This window comes from Sebastes umbrosus, chromosome 3 (assembly GCF_015220745.1).
Source record: "Sebastes umbrosus isolate fSebUmb1 chromosome 3, fSebUmb1.pri, whole genome shotgun sequence".
In the NCBI taxonomy this organism is placed as follows: Eukaryota; Metazoa; Chordata; class Actinopteri; order Perciformes; family Sebastidae; genus Sebastes; species Sebastes umbrosus.
The window spans coordinates 33,923,058-33,950,687 of NC_051271.1; the positions used below are offsets into that span (position 1 = coordinate 33,923,058).

The 27,630-nt window shown below is 42.8% G+C and overlaps 2 protein-coding genes across 6 annotated transcripts; both read left to right on the plus strand.

Moving 5' to 3' along the window:
* Positions 1–1,298: 1,298 nt before the first annotated feature.
* Positions 1,299–18,950, plus strand: LOC119484576 (nocturnin-like). 5 transcript variants are annotated; one of them, XM_037763471.1, is made up of 7 exons: positions 8,298–8,420; positions 14,156–14,389; positions 14,744–14,857; positions 16,836–16,987; positions 17,082–17,250; positions 17,487–17,818; positions 17,912–18,950. In XM_037763471.1, exons 4-7 carry the CDS (start codon positions 16,844–16,846, stop codon positions 18,431–18,433), a joined length of 1,167 nt encoding a protein of 388 aa, XP_037619399.1. In that variant the 5' UTR covers positions 8,298–8,420; positions 14,156–14,389; positions 14,744–14,857; positions 16,836–16,843; the 3' UTR covers positions 18,434–18,950. The 5 variants fall into 5 exon arrangements, with proteins under 5 accessions (XP_037619395.1, XP_037619396.1, XP_037619399.1 ...); XM_037763467.1 differs by lacking the exons at positions 14,156–14,389; positions 14,744–14,857 and adding an exon at positions 1,299–1,453 and having other exon boundaries at positions 8,133–8,420; XM_037763468.1 differs by lacking the exons at positions 14,156–14,389; positions 14,744–14,857 and adding an exon at positions 1,299–1,453 and having other exon boundaries at positions 8,133–8,420; positions 16,836–16,963.
* ccdc175 (coiled-coil domain containing 175) lies at positions 1,502–4,259 on the plus strand. Its single transcript, XM_037763435.1, has one exon. It carries the CDS (start codon positions 1,881–1,883, stop codon positions 4,095–4,097), a length of 2,217 nt encoding a protein of 738 aa, XP_037619363.1. The 5' UTR covers positions 1,502–1,880; the 3' UTR covers positions 4,098–4,259.
* Positions 18,951–27,630: the final 8,680 nt, after the last annotated feature.

Consider the following 27,630-nt stretch of genomic DNA (forward strand, 5'->3'; position numbering starts at 1 on the left):
AATCTGAAACTGAATTCATTAAAGGTGCAGTGTGTAGGATCTGGCAGCATCTAGTGGTGAGGTTGCAGTTTGCAACCCGCTGAAACTTGTCCCGTGTGCAAAGCGTGTAGAACAACTTCGGTGGCCGACACGAAAATGTGAAAACGTGAGTGGCCTTTCTAGAGCTAGTATTTGGTTTGTCCGTTCTGGGCTACTGTAGAAACATGGCGGCCGGCTCCGTGAAGAGGACTCCCTATGTAGATATAAACAGCTCAATTTAAGGAAACGAAAACACCTTGATTCTTAGTTTCAGGAGATGATACACTAAAGAAAACTAATACTTAATACTTATTAATTATTAATATTATATGTAATTTCTGCCAATAGATCCCCTTAAAGGGACTGTTTGTAAGATTCAGAAATGCTTGTTAACAGCGACACCTGTGGCCGTTAAATCAACGAAAGTCAGCGCCGCGCTTGCGCTTGTGCTCGCTCTTAATAGACATGAACGCATCGCTCAAAACAGTGAGGCGACACACGTCAGCTAAAACCACAATATCACTCTATATTTCAGCTGCTTGGCAGTAATGTTAGCTGACCAGACGAAGGTCTCTCCATGAATCAATGCTGATCCTAGTGTTGACTTTTCCTGCCTCAGACTCCCGACCGCGGTCTGAGGGAGACACCGGCAGCCGGTCAGAGAAGATAATGTTTCTCGCTGCGGAGCCCCGTCACTTCACAAGACACCGGAAACCTCTGTTGGTCTGGAGGAGCGAACGTCCACTGTACATTTACTAGATATTCTCAGAGCTAAACTAACTCTTCTGCAGTGTGTAGTGTGTGCGCATGCACGTGAGGTGGAGCAAGCTGAGTGCAGCCAGAGGAGCAGAGTACAGCAGAGACTCCGGCCCTGGAGTCTCTGGACCTCCCACACCGCGGCCAACACTGTTTAACAGACGGGCTTCACTAGATAGAACTTTGAGGTTTTGGTGCATCCCTGTAGTTTGTGTTGGAGTCTGAGTCTGAACAGCGTAGCCACACGCGAGTGCGCATGGGACACCGACCCGGATTGATTTATACGTGTAAGAAGTTAGAAACAGTCCCTTTAAATGTTACACGCTGTTCTTTTAAGAAGAAAAAAATGAGTAAAAAGTACAATATTTGCCTATGAAATGTAGTTTAGTAGAAGTATAAAGTATCAAAAAAATGGGAATACTCCAGTAAAATACAAGTACCTCAGGATTGTACTCAAGTGCAGTACTTAAGTAAATGTATTCAGTTACTTTCCACCACTATAGGCTATGTGACAGCACATCACCCACGTTTTTAACGTGAAATCTTCAAACCTGGCAACCCGTGGGCTCCTGCTCCCTGCTAAGAGCATCTCTGCTTCAGTCTGAATCTGGTCTTCAGCTCATATAGTCACACACCTACTGGGAAGCCGAGGCTGTTCCCAAATGTCTACATATGTCAGGTAAGCACTCGCTAACTAAACCCGCTGTTGATGAAACTGTGACAATAACATTGGGTGTTTTCAGGACAGGAGTCGCATCATGCTCTCTCGTAGGACCACACGTTGTTTTCATGCTTCAAATGCGAAGGTCACCCAACTTGTCTGGTTATCTAAACTTAGCTTTAGCTCACATTTCTCTGCGGTACGACAACCTGGTTTCGCGTATACTGGCGGTTAGCTTGTGGTTAGCTTGTGGTTAGCCATAATGCTAACAGCCTTGTGGCCTCGCGGACTTGCCGTAGCATGCTGTCTTCGTGGTGGGTGTTAGCTGTTACCATAGCAACCCTACTCACAAGTGGTAGAGTGTAACTGAACTTATACTGCAGACACACCTCCGAGCATAAAAGACACAAACCTCGGAGCAGAAGAGACACACACGGATAAAAACATGGCTTCTTGCCTGGTGCCTGAGTTCCCGGCCGTCATGGTGGCTCTGGAGCATCTAAAGGAGCTGGACAAGCAGCTGAAGGAGGAGGGAGTACCTTTCTCACCTGAAGCCAGCCTCCACCTGACTGAGATAACAACTGCTATCACTGACCTGGAGGCGGACCGGCGTGCTACTCATGAACATTTAGAAGTGGAAACCATAGAAAACAGCAAGCTGAGACACCAAATTAACAATATAAGAGAAAGGATGACCCAGGACATCATGGCTGACGTAGCAGCAGCCCGGGCATCTAACGCTGAGGAGATAGAGCAGCTGCACAAACACATCAATGCGGTTTCTCAGCTGCAGGAAGCCACTGCGAAGAGGCAGGAAGACCTCCTGAGCCAGAACGAAGCACTGCTCCCAGAGCGAGAGCAGGTGAAGGCTGAACATGAGGAGATCGTCGCTGCTCAGAACAATGCAATCACCTTGAAGTATGGCTCCCAGATGCAGCTGGATCAGACACGGGATCAGACGGAGGAGTTGAAGTCCTGCATCGCTGCCGTCCAACAGGACAAAATAACACTACAGCAAAATATGGTGCTGGAGAAGGAGGCATTTGTTGTGGAAAAAGACAACCTGTGCATAGAGGTGGACCAGGTCGAGGATGAAATTAAGCAGCAGAAGCAATTGATCAAGAGCAGCAGAAGAGAGTTGGACAGTCTTAATGACAAGAGACGAGAAACCCATGAGCGCCTGGGCCTGCTCATGATCGACATGGCCAAGCTGGAGAGCAGTTTACGAAGACTGGGGGATTCTCGGAACCAGTGCGAGAAACAGCTGCAGGGGGAAACCCAAAAGCATCAAGAATTCGAGCAACAGAGAGAAATGCTTAAGAAGGACTTGCGTGAGTTAGGGGAATCCTTCAGCGCTACCATCCTGCGTCTCAAAGAGGAAATTGAGAGAGTGGAAGGTAAAATAGAGGAGCGTCGTGCATCGAGATTGCTCTGTCAAGACACCCTGGCTAAAATCTATGAGATATTCAAGTGTCGGCGCAACGAAGAGAACAAAGAGAGGGCAGAGCATTTCCACATCACCAGCCAGCTGGAGCAATCCAAGCTGCGGCTGATGAAGCGCATTGCCTCCGTGGTCAAATACCGCACCGAGACCAAAAAGATGGACATGCAGATCATAGAACTCCTGGAGACGGACAAGATCACCAAGCGCGTGTTTGATAGGAATCTGGAAGAGCTGTGCGAAAACGTGGATGCGGAGAAGAAGAACATCGACCACGTCACGGAGGAGAAGAGGCGGCTGACGACGCTCTTGGAGGAGGCGCAGAGGAAGCAGAAGGAGCACATGGCGAAGATGACCTCCGGCACCAGCGGCGCCAGGAGTAGATACCAGGAGCTTCAACGAGAGCAGGCCACGCTCCTGAAACATCAGCCCAAGAGCGCAAATGTTGGCTTGCTGATGAGCCACGTGACCCAGTGTGAGGTGGAGTACAGACAAAAAGAGATTGAACATCGTGAGGAAGTAGAGCAGGTTACCGCAGAGGTCGCGAGCATCACAAGGAGCTACGAGGAGAAGCAGAGAGAGGTGGAGGAGAAAGAGGTGATGCTGAAGGAGGTGGAAGCAAAGGTGAATGAAGAGCAATCCAGGCACCGGAGACTGAAAACGCTGACCTCCGAGCTGAGGACGAAGAGGAACGATCTGGAGCTGTTGATTCAGGGGCTGAAGGAGAAAACGGGCTCTCTGCTTCAGCCCAAAGAGGAAATGAAGGCAGAGCTGGAGGACATGCGAGGCGGTTACATGAACGTGCTCGACAAACAGGCCTCAGAGCTGAGAGCCGTAGAGATAAGCATCTATGACAATAGCGTGAAACTGGAGCAGGTCAACATGGAGAACAGCAGGCTGCATCTCCGTATCAGACCGATGACAGAGGATGCTGGCAGAGAGCGGGAGAACAAAGAGCGATACAGGCAGGAGGTCCACCAGTTCAAGCGAGACATAAAGGCCTTGCTCGAGAGCTTACAGGAAGCATGGAGAGAGGATTCATTGGTAACTCAGGACTGTCAGAACAGCGACGGTGTTCTGTTGGCGTCGATGAGCGCCATGTTGGACCGCCTGAAGACCAGGAGACAACAGCTGGGGAAAGTCACCACACACCTACACAAACTAATGTTAGATTTCAGCAAACGACTGGGGGATAAATCAGTGACAGTACAGCAGAGTTGAGTTGACCTGTAGTGTCTGTGAAATCACTATGGCTGCCAATCGATTAAAATCGCAAAGAAATCGCACATTTTTTATCTGTTCAAAATGTACCTTTTAAAGGGAGATTTGTCAAGTAATTATCAACATGGGAGTGGGCAAATATCCTTGTTTTATGCAAATGTATGTATATATTTATTACTGGAAATCAATTTACAACACAAAACAATGACAAATATTGTCCAGAAACCCTCACAGGTACTGCATTTAGCATTAAAAAAATATGTTCTAATCATAACATGGCAAACTGCAGCCCAACAGGCAACAACAGCTGTCAGTGTGTCAGTGTGCTGACTTGACTGACTTGCCTCAAACTGCATGTGATTATCATAAAGTGGGCATGTCTGTAAAGGGGAGACTTGTGGGTACCCATAGAAACCATTTTCATCCACATATCTGGAGGTCAGAGGTCAAGGGACCCCTTTGAAAATGGCCATTTAGCGCAAGTTTGGGATATTATTTAGCCTACTTCGCAACAAGCTAGGTACCAACCTAGACATGGTTAAAATGTGCTTGTATACACATCGTTGATATTTATTTGTAATCAGAAATTTTAATAAAGCTCACAGCAACAAGAAGATGAAGATGTCAAGTTTATTTTTAATGCAAGCTTGTATACATAAAAATACAATACAATTTTGAACAACTCTCCTGAGCGGACTTCAGTACCAACCTGGAACATTTTCACTCTTTTAATTTCTAATTTATGTTGACATTTGAATAATGGTGTAATATACAGTAAGTATAGTAGATGCTTTATGAATTTTAGTGGACCTTTTTCACAACATTTTGACTTGGTGTCACTAATAGCATGATTTTCTACATTGTCTTAATTGCTGCAACAGAGCTATTGTTAAAGGATAACTTTGGTATTTTTCAGTCTGGACCCTTTTTTCCCATGTTTTTGTCCTAATAAGGACAACACTTTTTTGGAATTGGTCCAGTATTGAGGGAGAACGCTGCAGCCGCCAGCCGCTAAACGAGCTGTAATGTAATCATTTGGGGCAACCTGGCACCGTCTGTTTATGTCCACTAAAAGTGTTTGTTTTTGACACTGACAGGCTCAGATTGTTGATATAAATGTCTGACAACATTATGGAAAGGACCCTACAGAGAAATAAAACATTTTTTCTTACCTTTCTCTTGATCTGGTTGTTATTGTGTCCAAGTCCCACTCAAGAAGAAGTCTCGTTGTGAAATCTGAATAATTGTATGCTCTGGCTCAAATAAATACGGGCGGTCATCGAATTCAAAGACCTCATCCACATTGTCGAAATCATCTAAATATTCAGCCATGACATTGAAAATCTTTTTTAGGTAACACTAAGCAACTCTTTCTATACTCCAACATAACACACTCTGCCTGGCTGGCACTCACGTTTCCACCATGGACGTATTCCGCCGTTGTCTTCGGGCATGAAATGCTTTTCTTCCTTTTGATTTCCACTTGTCATTGTGTCATGTGACTTGTAAGACAGGAAGACAGCGGTGGAAACGTGAGTGAGAGTGGAGAGAGGAGTACCATGGGACACCGGTGTTGTCAGAGTTTGTTGTGTTGGACTACAGAAAGTATAGCTTAATGTTATCAATTAAGATTTTCAATGTCATGGCTGAATATTTAGCTGATTTGACGCGACATTTCACAACGAGGCCTCTCTAACATACAATAACAAACAGACCGGATCAAGAAAAAGGTATAATTTCTGTGTGGTGTCCTTTTCCATAATGTTGTCAGACACTTATAATAACAATCAGAGCCTGTCAGTGGCAAAAACAAACACTTTTAGTGGACGTAAACTGACGGTGCCAGGTTGCCCCAAAGGATTACATCACAGCTTATTTATCGGCTGGCAGCTGCAGCGTTCTCCCTCAATACGGGACCAGTTTCAAAAATTGTTGTCCCCATTAGTCAATTAGACACATAAACATGGGAAAATAGGGTCCAGGTTGAAAAATACCAAAGTTATCCTTTAATGTTATTAGTTCCTCCTGTGCTTTTCCTGCAACAACAAGTCAAAGTGTCTGCTTGTGGAACCACTGATATAACCTGGGCGAATTTATTACTAAAAAAAGTGCCATGTAAAGCACTGAGAATTGCCTCTGTGTTTGAAATGTGCTCTATAAATAAAGCTGCCTTGCCTCGCCTAACATAATTTAACATGGTTTATTTTTGGATTTAACTGGTTCAAATGGAATTTCCGTCATACTTCATATTTTATGACTTCATCAGGTCTAATGTTTCTTATCAATAGGCCTTTTTCACAGAAGACTCCTTGATCTGTCGCTGTAGGAAAAGCACGCAGGTGTAAATAATCAAATCAACGATGGCTTCAGGGTCCTGGTACTGTGTATGCTGTTTACAAAATCCTATAACAGGTCACAAATTTAGTACTTTTCTTTGTATTTCTTACGTACACAGTGTTTGCTACATGCAGCAGCTGTTGTCATCTTCCAACATGGAGGACAAACAGCCGCTAATGAAGTAATTCTGAAGCTAAGTTATACAAGCTAACTATATTTAACTGCGGCAGCAACAGAAGTATTATATTGTCTACAGTGAGAGCAGCAGAAGACTCATGAATGAATGTGAAGTGCGTGTCTTTAATTTCATACCCTGTTGTAATACCTCATGTTAGTGATGTGACTTTACCCACTAAATGATCTCCTCTAGACTGTTTCCTTTTATTAAAGAATCACCATTTTGTCCCAAAGGTTAGCAGTGTTTTTTGTTTTTTTTATAACTTTTTTCTGCTGTCATTGTGATGCTCAAATAGTCAAAGGACATATAGACTGTTATTTGGGTTATTCTCACAAAATCCTGGTTTCAAAGATTTCAAACATGAAAATTTTAAAAAGACAAATATTAGAACATTTTCTTTTGAAACCTAAAAAAACAAGATCTAAAGTAATCAGGACTATTAATCTCAAAACATTTTTTATTCACATTTCACCCAACAAGTCCTTGAAAAATCTCATTACTGCAACTATCCAAAACAATTACTAACAGACCTGTACAGAGTTACATGAAACTCTGGAAAAAAAATTTTAACATACATATATTTATTTTATTTTACTTATTTTTATTTACGGTAAAATCTACAACCTGCTTTTTTTGTGATATTTCACATTACACATATACTGTACATTTCTAGAAATATTCTTATTTGATTTTCTTATTTATACCATTCTTGAATTTATATTTAACACACTTAATAGATCACACTTCTCAGCATTTGTATTTACATATTTGCACTATGGTTATTTCTTATATATTATATATGTCTTAATGCAAGTATTTGTACATATTTCTTATATTCTCATTTCTTATTATTTACTTATATCTCTACATATATTGTGTTTGTATTGTAGCATTATGTACACAATTTACATATTACATACTCCTTTATTCCTATTTCTTTATGTTTATATAAGAGCAACTGTAACCTTTCCCCCTAAAGATCAATAAAGTATATTATTAGTATATATTATTTTATTACATATTTTTGAAGTCATGCTGCAAAAACTGAAATAACAAAACTTATGTTCTTTAAACACATTGAAAAGCAAAATATTATTTGTTAATTAATTAATTAACCTTTCAATTAGAACCTGTTTTGGTAATGATATACATGTTTCGGAAATGAGTATGAATTTGGTAATGAGAATTGGTGGTATATACAGTATTTAGTTACCGACTTACATGTTTGATTGAGAATGCACAGTAACTCCACAAATATCCACTAGCCTAACTGTGAGAGCCAGCTGTCACCCACTGCAATTTTAAATATAGGCTATTAGTTTATTGATAAATGCTATTAAATTTTAGTGTAGCAAACCAAACCAAATGTCAAAATTAAAAAGAAAACCTTAAAGAGTATGATTGATTGGCAAGTTTGAAGAAGAGTTATTAGTAAAATTCAAAATGCGAAGGTACTTTTATATTCATATTCATTTTAAGTGTGTAAATATAATTGACCGTCAACTTTTCTTTCTCTTCAGACTGTATGAAGTTTGACACTTGGTCCCTGTGTGGCTCCTACCAGCAGATGGCAGAGGAGACCGGCTTTCTCTCCACTGTGACCTTGCCCTGCAGCTAAAGGGTCAAGCAACCACCCACTTCCCACTGAACAAAAACACGCAGACGCATGCACATAGAGGTACATTCCCACCGTCTATGTCACACACTATTAGGACCACATGGAGGCAGAGAAAGAGAGCTGAAAGACAAGGCAGCGGCTGCACAAACAAGAGCTGAAGGGGAATCGGCAGTTAATTCCAGTAAACAAGGTAAGTCTTCAGATAAACATGCAGTAAACTTTGCTCTGAACTCCTTTGTGCCATGTGATCTGTGGCTCTACGGTATGGTCACACTGTATCATTCAATATATTTGAAACTGTTTTTTGTTTGTAAGTGACTTTGAATTATCTTAAGTATGTTCTCTGGCTGTGTTCGTCTTTGGTTGCTCCACAATATCAGCATTATGTCTGCGTGTGATAGATACCCGTAACAGAGCTCTTCTTCCAAGTAGATTTAGTACCACAGAAGCACAGTTGTACATCAGTACGTTTTGCTGTGTCGTATGGGAACTTTTTTTGATGATTTCCACTTGTTATCTTCAGTTGAAGGACACATGCTGCTGTAAAGTTGAAAAGCCTCCTTTTAAGTTATGTAATGTTTTAGATTTTGAACAGCTTATTTCTGGTACTGAAAAGTTGACAAGACAGAAGATTTTCACTGGATAGTGACCATTTTTGAACCAGTTTTTATATATTGACTTAAATCATGAATATTAAAGTCTTATTGTCCTCTAAAATAATACTCTATAAAGAGAACACAAAACCCTTTTAAAGGGCTAGTTCGTGGGTTGTATGAGGTACTTATCCATAGTCAGTGTATTACCTACAGTAGATGATGGTCGGCACACCCCTAGTTTGGACAGCAGCAAAACATATTTTAGCCACCTAAAAAAATCAATATCAGTTTAAGTGTATACTATATTTAGAATATTTTCACTGCTTTACTTTGCCGTAAGAAAGCTTTTTCTGACGGGACTGAAGCCGTTGTCAATGCTCTTTTCAAAGCCACCAGACTCCTTTTTACAAAAACAGTCATTTTACCTTGCAGAACTTGATTGGGTAGTTTGTTTTAGTTTGCTTATGTTATTGTGTGACTTTGGTGGATCCGAACTAACCTGTTAAATCGCCAAAGTCACACTAACCGATCGAGGCAGCGGTAGACCAGCAACTCCCGTGTTCTGCGAGGTTAAATTGCTGTTTTTGTCAAAGGAGTCTGGTGGCTTTGAAGAGAGCATAGATGGATATAACAGCTTCAGTTCCCCCTCAGAAAGGGCTGTCTGACAGCAAGGTAAAGCAGTGAAAATATTCTAAATATAGTGTACACTTAAACTGATATTAATATTATAGCAGTACATTGCTTAGCTTCTGTGCTGGTACTTCTGCCTGATTCTCCAAACTGGTGGTGTCCATGCATAGTTTTTCTTATTCAAGTCCCAGTTGCTCGTTAATGTTACATCTCAGGAAATGTGGAAGCAGTTGCCTACATGTGTGGTGTATCATCTGTGTAACAGGGAACCCAGATCTGTTAAATTGAGCAATATGTTAACGGAGTCTGGTAGTGTAGGCAGAAAGATCGGATCTGTGCAAAAAATGGGAAGTGAGCTTTAAGCCCTGCAATGTGAACGTAGCATATGTTGCATTATGATTTGTGTTCACTCAGCTTTGCAGTGGAGGAGGCTGCCTGTCTAAAGGTCAGAGAGTAAAGTAGCAATTTAATACCACAAACTAGATAACATACACGATGCTGACTTTAGGGTCTGCAAGACATCACACATACATACTCGCACAAGCATCTGCACACGCGTTGGTGCAAGATTTAAGAAAATATTGAAATGCATTGGCATAAGTTTGGAGAATTGTGTTTTTTAAATAAGGGTTCCTTGCAGTTGAAAATAGATTTTTAATGGATTTCTAAGTGCACTGTTAAGATTCGATTGAGGTTATGGTTTCACTCCCAGTCTTGACTTACAGTGTATGTCACATGTAAACAAACACTTTCAGAAATGCTTGTTAACAGCGACACCTGTGGCCGTTAAGTCAACGAAAGTCAGCGTCGGGCTCGAGCTTGCTCGCTCTAAAAAGACATGACCGAGCATCGCTCAAAACAGTGAGACGACACACGTCAGCTAAAATATAGAGAGAGATATTCTCAGAGCTACTAACTCTTCTGCAGTGTGGAGTGAGCGCGCGTTCTGTTGGATTTATTATGTACAAAAGTGCTTACAATGACCTGCAATAACCTGATTGTTGGATTTGTTGTGCATGAAGTGTTTGCGAGGACAGGGAGGATGGCACGTTCTGTTCTTTTTGCAAGGTCAAGGAGAGAAAGGAGTCAGAAGGAGAAACAAAGAAGAAGATATGCAGCAAAAACATCATGTGCCATAAGCTCATGACTATTGATATTGTGTAAACCATAAAAACGCTGGATCAGGGATAGCTCGGGGTTCAGACTTCGCGAACTGACCCATGCACTGTATGTTGTCAGGGACACGTAGATTGGATCCAGATATCTGTAAACTCTTTTATTTTTACTTATGCAACATTAATTGTTCGGAATAAATTGAATCATTATGCTTTAACTCATCTGTTTGGAAATTCTCTTTGTCACACAAGATTAACCAACACGTAACTGGGCCTTGACCTCTTGGAGGTAGAAGGCCAGTTCCTTCAGTTCACGTCTAGAGGTGGAGCGAGTGAGCGAGAATGCGCGCGGTGTACGTGAGTGAAGGCAGGCAGAGGAGCAGTGACTCTGGCCACACGTGAGCGCGCATATGCGAGCGCGCATATGCGAGCGCGACCTACATTTATACGCTGAAAAAGCTACAAACAGTCCCTTTAAGTCACTCAACAAAATAAAACTTCAGATTTATTTTCCATAGCCATGCTAGGATCAATGTTGGTCTGTCGGCCGGTCGACAACTTTTGGTCTAGACTCTACTGGCAGAAATGGAATATGATATTAATAAGTATGTTTTCTTTAGTGTATAATCACCTGAAAATAAGAATTCATCACCCAGTCATTCACTCACTCAGTCAGTGACAGACTTTTGCGTTTGTAGGGCTGGCCGTCTGCGGTCCAGCCAAAAAATGTATGAACTGTTGGATACAGATACAAAGATCTGTCAATTGGCTCTAGTTTGTTTCGTTTATATGTAGTAGTGGTACTTTAAGATCACAAATAGACAACCATCACAGTGAAATTGTTTCAGCTGTGTGGAAGACACAAACACACACACACACACACACACACACACGCACAAGCCACCCACATATTGTAATGTCATGAGGCAGCTGCCCTTTCAATGTGGAAATATCAATAAGCCACTAAAAGATGTAGTGACATCCTATCCCTCTCACACAATCACCACTACAGTAAATGATTCTGCCTGAAGTCACAAGAGGTTATCTACAGGATATGAGTCACACTGACCTCACGGCAGCAAACACACACACACACACACACACACACACACACACACACACACACACACACACAGACTTACATCATCAATGAATGCACAGTCACCCTGTGTGGACATTAGTTGTGGAGGATGATTTTTATTCTGCTGCTTAAATAAACAACCTCCATTCTGTAGAAATCATGTATGTCCACCTAGTGCCACGGCTACCATGAATGTGTCGTGACTTGTGGTTAATGTTTAGAGACTATTTACGGTCTGAGTGTTGCGTCTACAGACGTGAGTCACCGCTCACCAGACACAAGAGCTTTAAGTTCTTTGTCGTAGCTGTGTGTTGACACACTGACGTCAAAGCAGCAGAGTGGAGTTGACAACATTCGCTCCTTGACTCCATTCTGTTGGATTAAGGGATCCAGATAGAGAGGAATAACATGGCTTTGTCTCTGCTCATAAGACATGAGAATTATTTTGATCACGCAGTACACGCACAAGTGCAGGGATTTGTCTTGTTTATATTCATAGAGGAACAAAGGTAGGGCTGTCGCACTAACCGCACTATTGACAAGTCAGGTGCAGGGGATGGCAAACAACCGCCACAATCACTATGTCCACATTTCTTTCTGTTTGTTTTGAATTCTTTGCAATGGGAGCGCCACGGCAGCAGCGTGACGAGGTATTTGCACGTTTTGTTTTGTTTTTCTGGTCGCCGTGAGTGGAAAAATTTTCAACTTTGGGTAAAACGGTCACCAAAATCAGTGTCACCTTTTACCCAGCCGTCCAATCACAGGGGCAGGACAAATACCACAATGACCAACCGTCACATCCTACATGTAGGGTACTATGGCGAGCCGTTTTAACATTTAATAGCTAGACAGGATATTCATTAGAGGTATCTGCATCATAATTTTGCCTAGTCAAAACTCAAATTCAAGATATCCCTACTTCTATTATGATTAGGCAAAACTCTAATCTTAGATATCCGTAATTACATTTTGACTAGTGCGATTCAAACTACTTTTGCCATTTATGTGTACGGGGTTTGTCATTACGGATATCCACATTGTGAATATCTGCAACTGAATTATGACTAGTCGTAATTCCAGTTCCAGATATCTCTAATTCCCCTCTATTGAAGATATCTACATTGTCCATCTAAAATTAAATTTTGACTAGTCAGAATGACGTTGTATACTGTATATCTCTAGCTGGAGTTAGGGATAGTCAAAATATAATTACAGATATCTTAAATTAGAGTTTTCACTAGGCGAAATGACGTGCAGATATCTGTAATTACGTCAGCAGCAATTGCAAGTGGGAGCCTGAAGCTATTCAAAGATAATATGGCGCTGCACTGCAGCCGTACGGGTTTATAAAGTGTGTCTGGAGACAATAAATCTGCAATACGCTGTAAATTTCTACCACAACTCTCTAGCAAACAAAGCTCTTGTTCGCCACAAATTCCTTGATGATAAGCTCTTTCTATTTCATGGCATCTTATCCACAACGGTCCCTGACCACTCGCCTCACAGCCAGCTGCACATAGAGACCGATGTTATGTGTCCAGCTTGGAGGACAGCCCCATGGTTAGCCCTTCTGCATGAAATTTTATGACAATCCATTCAACATTGTTGGGACATTTCACTCTGTGTCGGACTGCGTGTGTACAGGAGTGGTATAGGTTGTGTGTCTTTTGTAGTTAAGACAGTTTGCTTGGTGTTAGTTCCTTTTAGGAGGCAGTATCAGTAAGAACAGTGATCTAAGACTAGACTTCACTAGAGCCAACGGTGCGGGACACACCACAAAAACTAGGCCGACAGACGCTCACTGACGGCCCCAAACTGCCTGACGGTCGACCGTCGGCTTAGTGTGTCAGGGCCTTTAGGGGAGCCATGAACCACAGCTTTGGAGCTTCATACTGTAATTATACCGTCTCAATGAACAATTTTGATTCTAGCCCAAAATATAATTACATTTTAGTTCTATCAGTTTGGAAAAGTACAATGTACTACTTACTGTACATGGAAAATAACACCGAGAACTAAGAACACTGACTGATGTAACATAAGTGACGGTAAGTTGTGGTCACCGACCTGCGTGCTGTTACAACACGCATATTAAGGAACTTATTGCAAAACGCACACACGTTGAGCACATTTGTTTAGTCATGCAGTCATTGTTGTACAGCAGTTCTAGTTAAACTGTTAAACCACTGACATGTACTCATTCTCCACTGTGACCCTGACTTTCCTGTGTGTGTATTTATGAGGACGTGACTCCTTGTTACTCTGGTTTTCAGCTTTTGTTCAGTGTTTGTACAAATTTACGTATCGTTAATATATTCGCCACACACTTGAGCTTGTGTGTGTGTGTGTGTGTGTGTGAGACTGTGAGAGAGCAGCAGTTTGCATTGCGCAGTGTGTCCCTCTCTCCCTCCCTCACCAGCACATGACCTGTAATACACCATATGGCCTGGTGACGTCTATACTTCCTAATCTCTCTCTCTCTGTCTCCCTCTCCCTCCCCGAGGCTTTATAGGCAGGAGTGGACAGCGAGAAGTCAGATTTCTGTGTTCACATAGACAAAGACACATCTGTCTCTTGTAGCAGTGAAAACACTTTTAGCTCAGAACAGGAAGCTTAAATCATCTGACAGTGACATTACAGTATCTGCTAGGGTGCCGGCAGCGTTTAAAGGAAGCGTTAAGGACAATTTACTCAAGTGCAGAGTGGACGTAGCTGTGGACAGTGATGGAGACTATGGGTAAGAGGCAGCTATTCTCTATTTTACTGTAGATGAGGCCATGTTTGGATGTATAATATCTACCGTACACACACGACTGGTGTCATTTTGAATGTACAAAATCAAAGATCAGAGGTGAAAGATCAGAGTGACAGTGAGGTTCTGTATATCTGGTGGTGCCGTGAGTGTGGATTTATCTATTTACCATCTTAATGGATAAACATGGACCCACATAATTATTCACATTAATGTCAGAATGAGTACAAAGGTCTGCTTGTTTATCTAAATGCACCATGGTGTGTTTGATATGTGTGGGAAGGAGTGGTAGCTGGCTCTTGTCACAGATGTCCTTTTATCTTTCTCTCTCTCACACAGAGCTGGATAGATCTTAAACAAACAGGATGTGATCTGTCCTTTTATAGTCATAGACTTCTGGCCTAGTGGAGCAGAGGAGAAGTTAATCATCAGAATTTGTTTGACAGAGCAGAGGTCAGTCTCAGTTTTGTGCACTTTAACATGTTTTCCACCCAGATTTGCAGAACACATATTGTTGAATCATTGTGGCGGACCATTACAGAGAAGTGTGCATTACTCTGTTTGACAAACCACTAGTGCGTCTATGCAAAGCAATTAGGACTCTTGCTGGAATTTAATTGGCTGAAATACATCTGCTTTTAGAAAATGAAGGCACAAACCTTAACATAAATATATTTTTTGTAATGTTGGAGACCCAATGCTGCTTATAACATTCAGTTTAAGTTAAGCGTAAATACTTTTAATATTATTTTTTTATTTGTCTGCAACATTTGGAAGTGAACCAGCCTGATGCCGCTTGGCAAACTGCCAGTCAATTTGACCCACTTTGGTTTGACCTGCTGCCGTTCAATGTTCTCACAAACAAACACAGCCAACATGGTAAATAGTCATGGAGACAAACTGCATGAACAGATGACGTGGGTGTGTATGCGCACGTGACAGGGTGCGACCTCTTCAAACTTTAACCTACACTTTAAAATTGAAAGTTGTCTCCAATTAGTGCTTGTATTTAGCCAAGCCTGTTTTTCCAAGAGTATGAGAACACGGTATACTAACCCAGCTCTGCAGCTCCCCTCTGCTTTATGCAGCGTTTTAGCCACTTTTAGCTTGTTGTTTTGTTTGGGGTTATTTTGGCTTTGCAACTTTAATATTTTAGTTCACTCTCACTGCTCAGGTATAGACCCACTGTATGCTACCAGACAGACACAGTTAATAACTAGCTGGTGACCATAGTGGATCGTTTAGCAGCTAAAGAGACAGAATTTTCCCTCAACAGAGCTAAAAGCGAGTGAATATTGGATTTAAATTCATCTGGTGGCCAGAAACACAACTCCAAATAAATTACAATGTTGCTCCGTGTCTGCTGGATGTGTAAATAATAGGGCTGTCAATCGATTAAAATATTGAATCACTATTAATCGCATGATTTTCCATAGTTAATCGTGATTAATCGTAAATTACACACACAATTCGCACATTTTGTATCTGTTCAAAATGTAGCTTAAAGGGAGATTTGTCAAGTATTTAATACTCTTATCAACATGGGAGGGGGCAAATATGCTTGTTTTATGCAAATGTATGTATATATTTATTATTGGAAATCAATTAACACAAAACAATAACAAATATTGTCGCCAAAATTTAGCACAAGTTTGGAGCATTATTTAACTTCCTTCTCGACAAGCTAGTATGACATGGTTGGTACCAGTGAAAGTAGTGTCATTAAAACAAATTTGCGTTAATGCGTTATGGTGTTAACTTTGACAGCCTTAGTAAAAACGCAACTGTTTGCCAAAGCAACTATATATGGTGATAATATGTCTTGGCTTATTTGCGCTGCCCCCAAGTGGCCAAAAATGGGTTATTGCTGGTTTAAATTGTGTCACCACAGAACCACAGTGGTGGAGATACATTGAAGATCAAGGTAGAGAGTGTGTGATGTGGCAGACAGTGGCATTGGTTAAAACTGTTAATACTCAGTGGCAGTCGATGGGAAGCACCAGTCTTATTTTTAGGTTGTATTCATGAATTAGTTCACATGTGAATGGACAGATGTTGAAGGGGGACAAAAAGTGAGCTGGACTGAAACACTTTAGCCACCGTGGGATTTAAAAAAGCTGGGATTTGTCACAGTTGGGCTGCTCCAGATGACTTGGCAGCTGAGGCAGTCGAGCCTAGGATAGTTGCTCATTCCCTCGTCTCTTAATCTGAGCTGAAGGTCAACAGACACATTAAATAGAAAGCGGCACCACCTGCTCATCAGAGGTATTCCTGGCCATTCATTTACAGACGTGTCTGAGATTTAAAAGATCTCTCAACTCCAGTTGCTTCACCACAGATGTAGCTTTGGAATTACAAATAGGCTTAATGTTTTATTTTCTTCCATCCTCACACACTCATCTCACCGTCTCTGTCTTTTTCTTCCAATCAGTGTATTCGATGGGTGGAGGAGCCACCCGGCTGTACAGCGCCCTGACTCAGACCAGTAGCAGCTCTCCTCTCCCCCTCTCTCCGTCCCACCAGCCTGCGGACACAAACCTGGATCCAGCTTTCTGCAAGGTGACTCCTTCTCTTCTGTTCATGGTACAGATTACAAAAAGTGACACAGCAGCAGATATGTATAGTAATCCGCTTCCTCAGGTGAAATAAATGGTTAAATGTCGTGTCTGTCTTGCAGAAGGGGTCCCCTGTGTGTCCCCCCGATCCAGTGGAGCTGCTTCGACAGTGTGAGGAGGCCCTCAGGGACCGACCGACTCGCTTCCACAGGAAGTTCACTCACCTCAATGATGGAGACAGCGCCCCCGGCAGTCCCATCAGGGTGATGCAGTGGAACATACTGGCCCAAGGTAGACTGCTTTTAGCCCGTCTAATATCACATCACACTGGATTGTAGGCTCTATAATATATCGAATGACACATCAGCTTCTAAAACAGGAAAAAAAAATACAGAGGTTATCCTTTACGCTATTTGGTGGAGAACATTGAAACCCTATTTTGCTAACATAAAATATGGAGCATTGTTTAGCTACTGAAGGTTAACTCCATACTGAAGTCAGATCTCCCTCTTTCTCCTGTCCTGCAGCTCTGGGCGAGGGACTTGACAGTTTCGTCCAGTGTCCCCCGGAGGCCCTCAGCTGGTCCCGCAGGAAGTACCTGATCTTAGAGGAGATCCTCACCTACCGACCTCATATCCTGTGTCTGCAGGAAGTCGACCACTACTATGACACCCTCCAGCCGGTCCTGGCAGGTCTGGGTTACAGCAGCGACTTTTGCCCTAAACCTTGGTCGCCATGCCTGGATGTGGAAGGCAACAACGGCCCCGACGGCTGTGCGCTGTTCTTCGATCAGTCGCGGTTCGAGTTCCTGGATAGCGTGAACATTCGGCTCTCTGCCATGAGGATTCCAACCAATCAGGTGGGTGGAATCTGTGTGAAGCCATGCTTGGACACATAAAAAAAAACATATCTACCCATGAGCACCTCTAACACACTACTCTTTTGCCGACAGGTTGCTGTGGTGACGATGCTGCGTTGTCGGAGCACAGGGAGATGCGTTTGCGTGGCCGTGACCCATCTGAAGGCTCGTGCTGGCTGGGAGTGGCTCCGCAGCGCTCAGGGCTCTGACCTCCTGCGACAACTCCAGAACCTGGTCCAGAAACATGCCGGCGATCCCGCGGGTGCCCCCAGCTCTGACATTCCTCTGCTCATATGTGGAGATTTCAACGCAGTCCCAACTGAGGAGGTGTACCGACGTTTCGCCACATCGCCTCTGGGTTTGGACTCGGCCTATAAGAAACTCAGTCAAGACGGTTTGACCGAACCGGATTACACGTCATGGAAGATTCGGTCTACAGGGGAATGCTGTACCACTCTGGACTACATCTGGTACAGTCAGGACACACTGAGAGTGGACGCAGTTTTGGACATGCCCACAGAGGAACAGATTGGGCCAAACAGGCTTCCGTCCTTTAGCTATCCGTCAGACCACCTCTCTCTGATTTGTGACGTCAGCTTTAAGGAGAAGGAGTGAGGATGGTAAATGATGAACCAGCACACAGGAAGGCACGACGCCGAGAAGAGACACAGTCGAGATCGGCTCCTGGTCGGCTTCACTCGACAAGAAGGCGTGCAGATGAGACGCCACGTGGGAGTGACAGGGAGAGGATGAAGACGGGACACACAGAGAAACCAGGACACAGAGAAACCAAATTGGGAAGCTGGTTATTTCAACTGGATGGAAAAGTCCGATAACTTATGACGCAGAAGTTGCAGAGATACATGCTGCAACAACATAGTCTACCTCCCCAAAGCCTAATACTGTGCGAGTGTGTTTTCTGCACCAGGTTACTGATCTCTACCTTCACCTGTACTCAAACACAAATTGCACAGTGAAAGTAATGAATGGGATTGGAAACATGATTGTTTTTATTATATATATATATACAGTATAAAAATAATCCTGAATTCCAAATGTTTTATTGAAACTGTAGTAAATGTTGCCATTGCACTACAGAGTGACTGACAATAAAGGGTTTTTGCTGAACATGTATGGTTTATATTTGATTACTGTTGCTTTTGTAGTATAGTGTTAAATATTTTTATTTTGCTTTTGATATATTTAAAGGGACTATTTTTAACTTTCAGAATTGCTTGTTAACAGCGACACCTGTGGCCGTTAAGTCAACGAAAGTCAGCGTCGGGCTCGCGCTTGCTCGCTCGAAATATACCTGAACGAGCATCGATCAAAACAGTCAGCTTAAACCACAATATCACACTATATTTCAGCTGCTTGGCAGTAATGTTAGCTGACCAGACGAAGGTCTCTCCATGAATCAATGCTGATACTAGTGTTGGCTTTTCCTGCTTCAGCGCAGGCTGAGGCGGCGGGGCTCCGCAGCGAGTAACGTTATCGTCTCGTCTCCGCCAGCAGCCGGAGTGAACAGGAAGACACCGGCACCCGGTCGGGGCAATAACGTTTCTCGCTGCGGAGCCCCGTCACTTCACAAGACACGGGAAACCTCTGTTGGTCTGGAGAAGCTGCAGCATTTATTTCTGCACAAACGTCCACTGTACATTCACTAGATATTAATAATAATAATAATAATACATTTTATTTGGTGGCGCCTTTCTGGACACCCAAGGACACCTTACAAGAATTAATTAAAACATAGACAGATAAAACAATATAAAAACAACAGGACATGACAGAGACATATTTGTACAGACACATAGGATGGGTGATGATGAGTGCTAGAGAGAGTATGCCAGTTTAAACAGGTGGGTTTTGAGGAAGGATTTGAATGATGTGATATTTTCAGACTGCCGGATGTGTGGGGGGAGTGAGTTCCATAACCTGGGAGCAGAGCAGCTGAACGCCCTGGCTCCCATGGTGCTGAGGCGTGAGGTGGGGGTAGTCAGAAGTCCGGCTGATGATGAGCGGAGGGAACGGGAGGGGGCGTACTCCTGGAGGAGGTCTGTGAGGTAGGTGGGGGCGAGGTTATGGATATTCTCAGAGCTAAACTAACTCTTCTGCAGTGTGTAGTGAGCGCGCATTCACGTCTAGAGGTGGAGCGAGTACGCGAGAACGCGCGCGCTGTCTGAGTGAAGGCGAGCAGGCAGAGGAGGAGAGACAGCGGCCACACGAGAGCACGCATGTGTCCCGACCCGGTACATTTATACGCTTAAAAAGTTACAAACAGTCCCTTTAACCTTGGGCTGCACAGTCTGCAGTGGTTAGCACTGTCGCCTCACAGCAAGAGGGTCACAGGTTTGAATCCGGCTTGGAGCTCTTCTGTGTGGAGTTTGCATGTTCTCCTCTTGTCAGCGTGGGTTTTCTCCGGGTTCTCTGGTTCCCTCCCACAGTCCAAAGACATGCAGGTTAGGTTCATGTTGAGTCTAAATGTTCTGCAGGTGTAAATGTGAGTGTGAATGGTTGTCTGTCTTCATTTGTCAGTCCTGTGATAGTCTGTTCAGGGTGTACCCCGCCTTCGCCCAATGTCAGCTGGGAACAGCTCCAGCCCCCCCGCGACCCTGAATAGGATAAGCGGTTACAGATAATGGATGGATATTTAACCTTTATTTAGCCAGGATAATCCCATTGAGATTTTGAATCTGATTTGCAGGTGGGTCCTGGCCAAGATGCAGCGTCGATGTTAGGGGCGGGCCTTGGGGGTCCAGGCCCATAAACAGGGGCGTTGCACCTGTGGGTGTTGTGGGTTTTGCGACACCCGCACTTTCACAGAAACATAATTTCATCACCCTTCTTTTTCCTGAGATGAAACAAAACTAAAATTTGTGAAAACAGTGCTTCAGAGAATGAGTTCTTTATACACGAAAGGCTATTTGTCAAGTTAGATTGATTGACCGGTCATCCAGCCAATCACAGCCATTTGTCCAACCCACCAGGCCAGTGCAGAGTAAACCTTGGAAGTACGTGCTGCGACAGAAACGGGGCTTCAAGCTGACGCCGGCTGTCGCTGACTGTGATGACAATTAGATAAACCAGAGGTAAGAAACGGCTGTTAAAGTGGCAGTAGTCAGTATATTTTTGGCATCATTGGTCAAAAATTCCATAATAACCTTTCAGCATATTCTAATTCAAATGTTCTGAGAGAAAACTAGACTTCTGCACCTCCTCATGGTTCTGTTTTCAGGCTTTAGAAAATCTAGCCCGTGACGGGAGACTTTGACCAATCACAGGTCAGTTCAGAGAGAGCGTTCCTATTGGCTGTAATCCAGTCATGTGACCGGAACTTGGCGTTCCTTCACCAGATTTCACAATGGTGGCGGCGTCACAAACTCTCTCATTTTACAGCTAAACCGTGCACTACAAGATGATTCTGAAAACATTTGAGGCGACAAATAGGCATTACAGTAACAGAATATTGATTCATATTTGATCAGCGCGGCCTAGTTTGACCGTTTGGTCGGAGTTCGCAAGTGATTGACAGCTGGCTCTCATAGATGGCAGATGGACACCAGAGGCCTGTACTACGAAGCGAGTTCAACATACCCAGGGTATCTTTTCGTTATCTGGCTTCACTTAACCTAACAAACGAGATCTCGCTAAACTGTACTACGAAGCTGGTTATCAACTCGGTAAGTCAACCCAGGGTTTTCCAATCTGGTTATGAGCGCGTTCACATGAACGAGGAGGTGTTTCCAGCATCTGGCCAATGTCTGACCAATCACAGACACGGACAAGTCTACTGACGGACAGGCAGAGAGACACGTTTAACAAAGAGTAAACTATATAAAACAAATACGAAGAAATTAAACACTTAATCCAGACTAAAAGTAACACAGTTGAAGCTGCCAAATGCAGGAAGAACAGCTGGCAAAAGAAAAAACTCCCGATGTGTGAATGTGTAAATTGACGGACTTATTAATTTAACGGAACACTCAAAAGTCAGATTTACTCGTCTAAATATAAATAGCGTTTAAGACTGTAATAGATGAAAGGATTACTCATTTTTGTACCCTGTGCACTTGGTGGCATCTATGACTACTTGAACCTTCTTCCAGCTGCGTCCCCCCTCTCCGATGGTGTGAAACGGACTCAAGAGGAAGTAAAAAAATAGAAACATAAAAATAAAATTCAAAGCGGTAAACACCCACAGCATAAAGTCAGCTGTCCTTCCTGTATTTATCAGTTTAAACTGTGTCGTTTTTAGTCTGGATTATGATTTAAATTTCTTCGTATGTGTATAATATTATCATACAATCACCGCACTGAGCTCTGATGGTCAGTAGGAGGTGCTTTCATAGGAGTTGATCTCTGATCTGGAACATAACCTGCTCCGGAACATGTTAGCCGTTCAGCATAAATTACCATGGTGATCTACCTCGATAAGAAGTGAACCAGCTTCGTAGTACCGAAAACCAAGAGTTAACCCTGAAGTTACCTCGATAACCGCAAATCCTGCTTCGTAGTACAGGCCTCTGATTTCAGATCAGCTCTTACTGCTTGTTTCCCTCCGGTCTGAAAAAATCTTGCAGATGCCGTTAGGATTACCGGAGCACACGGGCACATGATTTTTTTCCGGTTACTTGTTTCATGTACTACCATTAGGATATAGCAACCGTTTTATATAAATGACTTCTTTTAATCATATTTGCTCCAATCTCGCCTACTTCAGCTTTAAGTAGTTAATAATGTAGAAATTTCTTCAGTAACTTTGTCTTGTTATGTGATGTCTCAGCTAACATTAGTCAGTCAACATAAAGGGAAATATGCTGTTGTGCTAGCCAGCTTAACACTAGCTGACCGGTAGTGAAAAAAGGATCCAGATACAGTAACGTTACTAACGTCACAATGTGAAAATACTCACCTCTACTACTAGTTAAAGTCCTGCATTCAAACCTTACTTGAGTGAAAGTATGTAGGCTAAGTATTATCAGTAAAATGTGCTTAAAGTATCCAAAGTTTAAAAAGTACTAATTCAGCAGTGAAATGTTCCCTGTGTTGGATTTATTATGTACAAAAGTGCTTACAATGACCTGCAATAACCTGATTGTTGGATTTGTTGTGCTTGAAGTGTTTGCGAGGACAGGAAGGCACGCGGGAACTGCATGCTCTGTTCTTTTTGCAAGGTCAAGGAGAGAAAGGAGTCAGAAGGAGATAACAAAGAAGAAGATATGCAGCAAAAATATCACGTGTCATAAGCTCATGAATATTACTATTGTGTAAACCATGAATAGGCTGGATCAGGGATAGCTCGGGGTTCAGACTTCGCGAACTGACCCATGCACTGTATGTTGTCAGGGACACGTAGGTTGGATCCAGATATCTGTAAACTCTTTTATTTTACTTATGCAACATTGATTGTTCGGAATAAATTGTATTATTATGCTTTAACCCGTCTGTTTGGAAATTCTCTTTGTCACACAAGATTAACCAGCACGTAACTGGGCCTTGACCTCTCGGAGGTAGAAGGCCAGTTCCTTCACCTGTCAGTGTTTTCCTATTATATCTGATGTTTCTGGATTAATATTATTGTTGCATTAATGTGCATGTTGCATTTTACTGCTGTACATGTTTAAGGTCGGGCTAATTTTAACTACTTTATATACCGTTGGGTAGTTTAATCTATGCATCATATTATTATCATGAATTATATTTATAGCATAGCTGTCCTGTGAGAACCACATATCTGTCTAAAAAGTCAACTTTTCATCAGAAAAACAATGCACTTCCAGCTGATCTAAGAGGGTTTGAAATAGTTTATTTAGAGTAGAAAGTACAATATTTGCCTCTGAGATGTAGCGGAGTGCAGTAGACGTACAAAGCTGCATAAAATGGAAATAGTTAAGTAAAGTACAAATACCTCAAATTTGTACTCAAGCACGGTATAACTGTGAGGAAGCACCAACTTCCTCACTCACTATTTGTTTAAGCCAAGTGGGGTGGATCACACAGTTTTCTTTGTTTTCTTTGCTCTGTAGTTGAGTGGTTCATTGGCTGACGGGGACTAAGTGACTCCAGAGGCCTGTACTACGAAGCGAGTTCAACATACCCAGGGTATCTTCTCGTTATCTGGCTTCACTAACCCTAACAACCGAGATCTCGCTAAACTGTACTATGAAGCTGGTTATCAACTCGATAAATCAACCCAGGGTTTTCCAATCTCGTTATGAGCGCGTTCACATGAACGGGACGGTGTTTGCCGAATCTGACCAATCACAGACATGAACAAGTCCACTGACAGACAGGCATAGAGATGCACATTTAACAAAGAGTAAACTATATTAGACAAATACGAAGAAGTTAAACACATAATCCAGGATAAAAGTAACACAGTTGAAGCTGCCAAATGCAGGAAGAACAGCTGGCAAAAGAAAGAACTCCTGATGTGTGAATGTGTAAATTAACCGACTTATTAATTTAACGGAACACTCAAAAGTCAGATATAGTCGTCTAAATATAAATAGCGTTTAAGACTGTAATAGATGAAAGGATTACTCATTTTTGTACCCTGTGCACTTGGTGGTATCTATGACTATTTGAACCTTCTTCCAGCTGCGTTCCCCCTCTCCGATGGTGTGAAACGGACTCAAGAGGAAGTAAAACAAAATAGAAATATAAAAATATAAATCAAAGCGGTAAACACCCACAGCATATAGCCAGCTGTCCTTCCTGCATTCATCAGTTTAAACTATGTTAATTTAAGCCTGGATTATGACTTATTCACTTATTCATTTGTGTGTAATATTATCATACGATCACCGCACTGAGCTCTGATTGGTCAGTCGGCGGGGCTTTTATACGAGTTGATCTCTTATCTGGAACATAACCTGCTGCGGAACAGGTTAGCTGTTCAGCATCAGTTACCATGGTGATCTACCCCTGTAAGAAGAGATCCAGCTTTGTAGTACAGAAAACCCAGGGTTAACCCTGAAGTTACCTCGCTAACACCAAATCCTACTTCGTAGTACAGGCCTCAGGTGTCTCCAGTCTCAGCTGACAGTTGTCCTCACCTGATAGGCCAGTTTGAACTAGAAGGGCGGGCTCTCAGGTTATATTAGGATGTGTGAAGGCAGAGGTTTTCTCCAAAAGAGCAGCACCAGACCTGTGGTGAGCAGAGTGTTTGAAGGCAGAGGAATTTTCCCTCCCTGTCTTTTTATAACAGGTTATATCCACCAACCCGGTCTGTCAGGTCCCATGTCAGTGAACCCAGAATACCTGACTTCAAAGAAGGTGAAGATCCAGAGAGCTACTTAGTTCAGTTTAAGTGGGTAGCCAGAACATGGGGGTGGCAGCCAGAGTGGTCACATTATTGACAGGAAAAGCTTTTGAGGCTTATGTTGGAAGAACAAGCAGAATCCTATGAGGCCATTACAGCTGCAGTGTTAATGAAGTTCAATGTGACAGAGGAGACTTAAAGACAGCGTTTCCGGAGCACTATTGTGACAGTGGGAGAAACTGCGTGAAACCTACAACTGGATAAAGGGACTTTACAAACGATGGATGCGATCAAACAGCCGCACTAAGGAGCAGATTGGTGAAACCATTGTTTTAGAGCAATACCTCCGTGTGCTCCATCCAGACATCCGCACCTAGGTAAATGAGAACAATCCCCAGACAGGAGAGGAAGCAGCGGACCTGGCAGAAAGCTACACAGCCGCCCACTGGGATCCTTCAAAGAAAAAGGTGACTGTTGCAATAGGACAATACAGGCACTGGGGTTGGTAAGAAACCTGTTCATTCAAATGTAAAACCTAACTTTACGTGTTATTACTGTCAGCATTCTGGCCACAAAGCGTCATTATGTCCTTTAAAAAGATCAAAAACAGTTGAGTTGTGTTCTGTACCTCGTCCTGAAAATGATGACCATGAAATGATTCCACATAGACATGTAGTGGATGTCACAGTTAATGGTCATGTGGCAAAGGCTCTAGCTGACACTGGTAGTTCACAAACCTTGGTAAAGTCCAGCTTACTCAACAATGCACTAACTAACTTTGGATGAAATGTTAATATCACACGTGTTCATGGATGTAAGAAAGATTAGCCAACTGCAGAAGTGATCATTGAGGTTGAAGGACAAGCCTTTATGTTAACTGTTGGTGTGTTAGATCACCTAGTCTAGTCTAGGAGAATGGCTCATCTCTGAAACTTCTCTTTGCAAAAGTTTGTGAAATAGATGGGGTCCAAAAAGCTGGCACAGGGGGGCTGAAAAGTGTAATTGGGGATCCCTTCATCATAAAAGACAACCTTTTGTGTTTGGCAGACATTGAGAAGTCTAGACTTGTTATTCCTAAAGAGTATCTTCAAGTAATCCTGCATTTGGGTCATAGTGTTCCATGGGCTGGGCATTTAGGGCAGGCCAAGACCTATAACCGCATTGTTCAGCGCTTCTATTGGCCAGGATTAGAGGTACTGGAGTATTGCAAAACATGTCATGACTGCCAGGTGGTAGCCCCCCACCAAAATTTCAGACCGAGTCCAATTACAACCATTGCCTATCACGAGTGCCTTATGAGAGAATAGTTATGGATATCATTGGTCCCCTGCCATAAAGTAGCAATGGACACAAATTTGTCCCGGTCCTATGTCACTACGCAACCAGATATCCAGATGTCTATCCACTGCACTCCATTCAGGTCAAACATATAGTTTGATGTTTAGTGGAGTTATTCTCTGGAGTTGGCATCCATAAAGAGATCTGAATAGATCAAGGCACAAACTTTATGTCACATCTAATGAAGTATTCCCAACTTGGTGTGAAAGGGATAAGAACCGCTCCTTTATACCCTGAAACTGATGGTCTTGTCGAGTGATTTAAATGGTACCCTGAAACAAATGTTGAGGACATTTGTTGATGATACTGGCAAAGACTGGGAAAAATGGTTGCCTTTCCTTGTGTTTGCATATCGAGAGGTACCCCAGGTGAGAGGCCCTTTGGACATGCTGAAGGAGAACTGGGTGGCTGGTGCGGCAATTTCGGCAACAACCAACATCATCTTCTACATTCTGCAGATGAGAGACAAACTGGAAAGTTGCAGAGGAGAAGTGAAAGAACATATGATGGAAGCTCAATAAAAACAAAAGGTATGGTACAACAAATATGCTTGTGAAAGAGAACTGAAAACTGGACAGAAAGCATTGGTACTGCTCCCTACTGGGCACAGTAAGTTACTGGCTAGGTGGCAAGGCCCCCTATACTGTGACCAGAAAGGTGGGCCCAGTAACATATGAAATTTCCTGTCCTGATAAACAAAAAGACAAGCAACTGCTCCATATAAACCTGTTAAAGGAATACCATGAAAGAAATCCCCAGGAAACAGGTGGGGAGCCTGTTCTGATGGTCCAGGATGTCCAGTCTGAAGATGATGCAGTGGAGGCTGAGGAAACGGACTTTTGTACAAAGTTTCTTAAAGTTGCTCTACATGATATTCAGAGTATTAATAACGCAGCAAACTATTTTTTTATGTAAAGATATAGAGTAGTAATGTCTACCTGAGCAGAGAATGAGTCGCTCTCCCTCTGTGTGTTCTCATCCGGGCTTCTGCTTTGTTTACATAGCCGGGCTGGCTGCACATGAATTTAGGGCATGTTCGTGCATGTGAGCGTGCCCCACTGACTAGCTCACAGCTGCCGCTCCGCTCCGCTCACATACAGCGGTTACAGCTGATAACGCCGTCCCAACCGAAGCACACCCTTCAGTTCAACAATGTTGGCTCTAGCAGCAGTATTGACGTTTTCACTTTTAGCACCGTTAGCGTTAA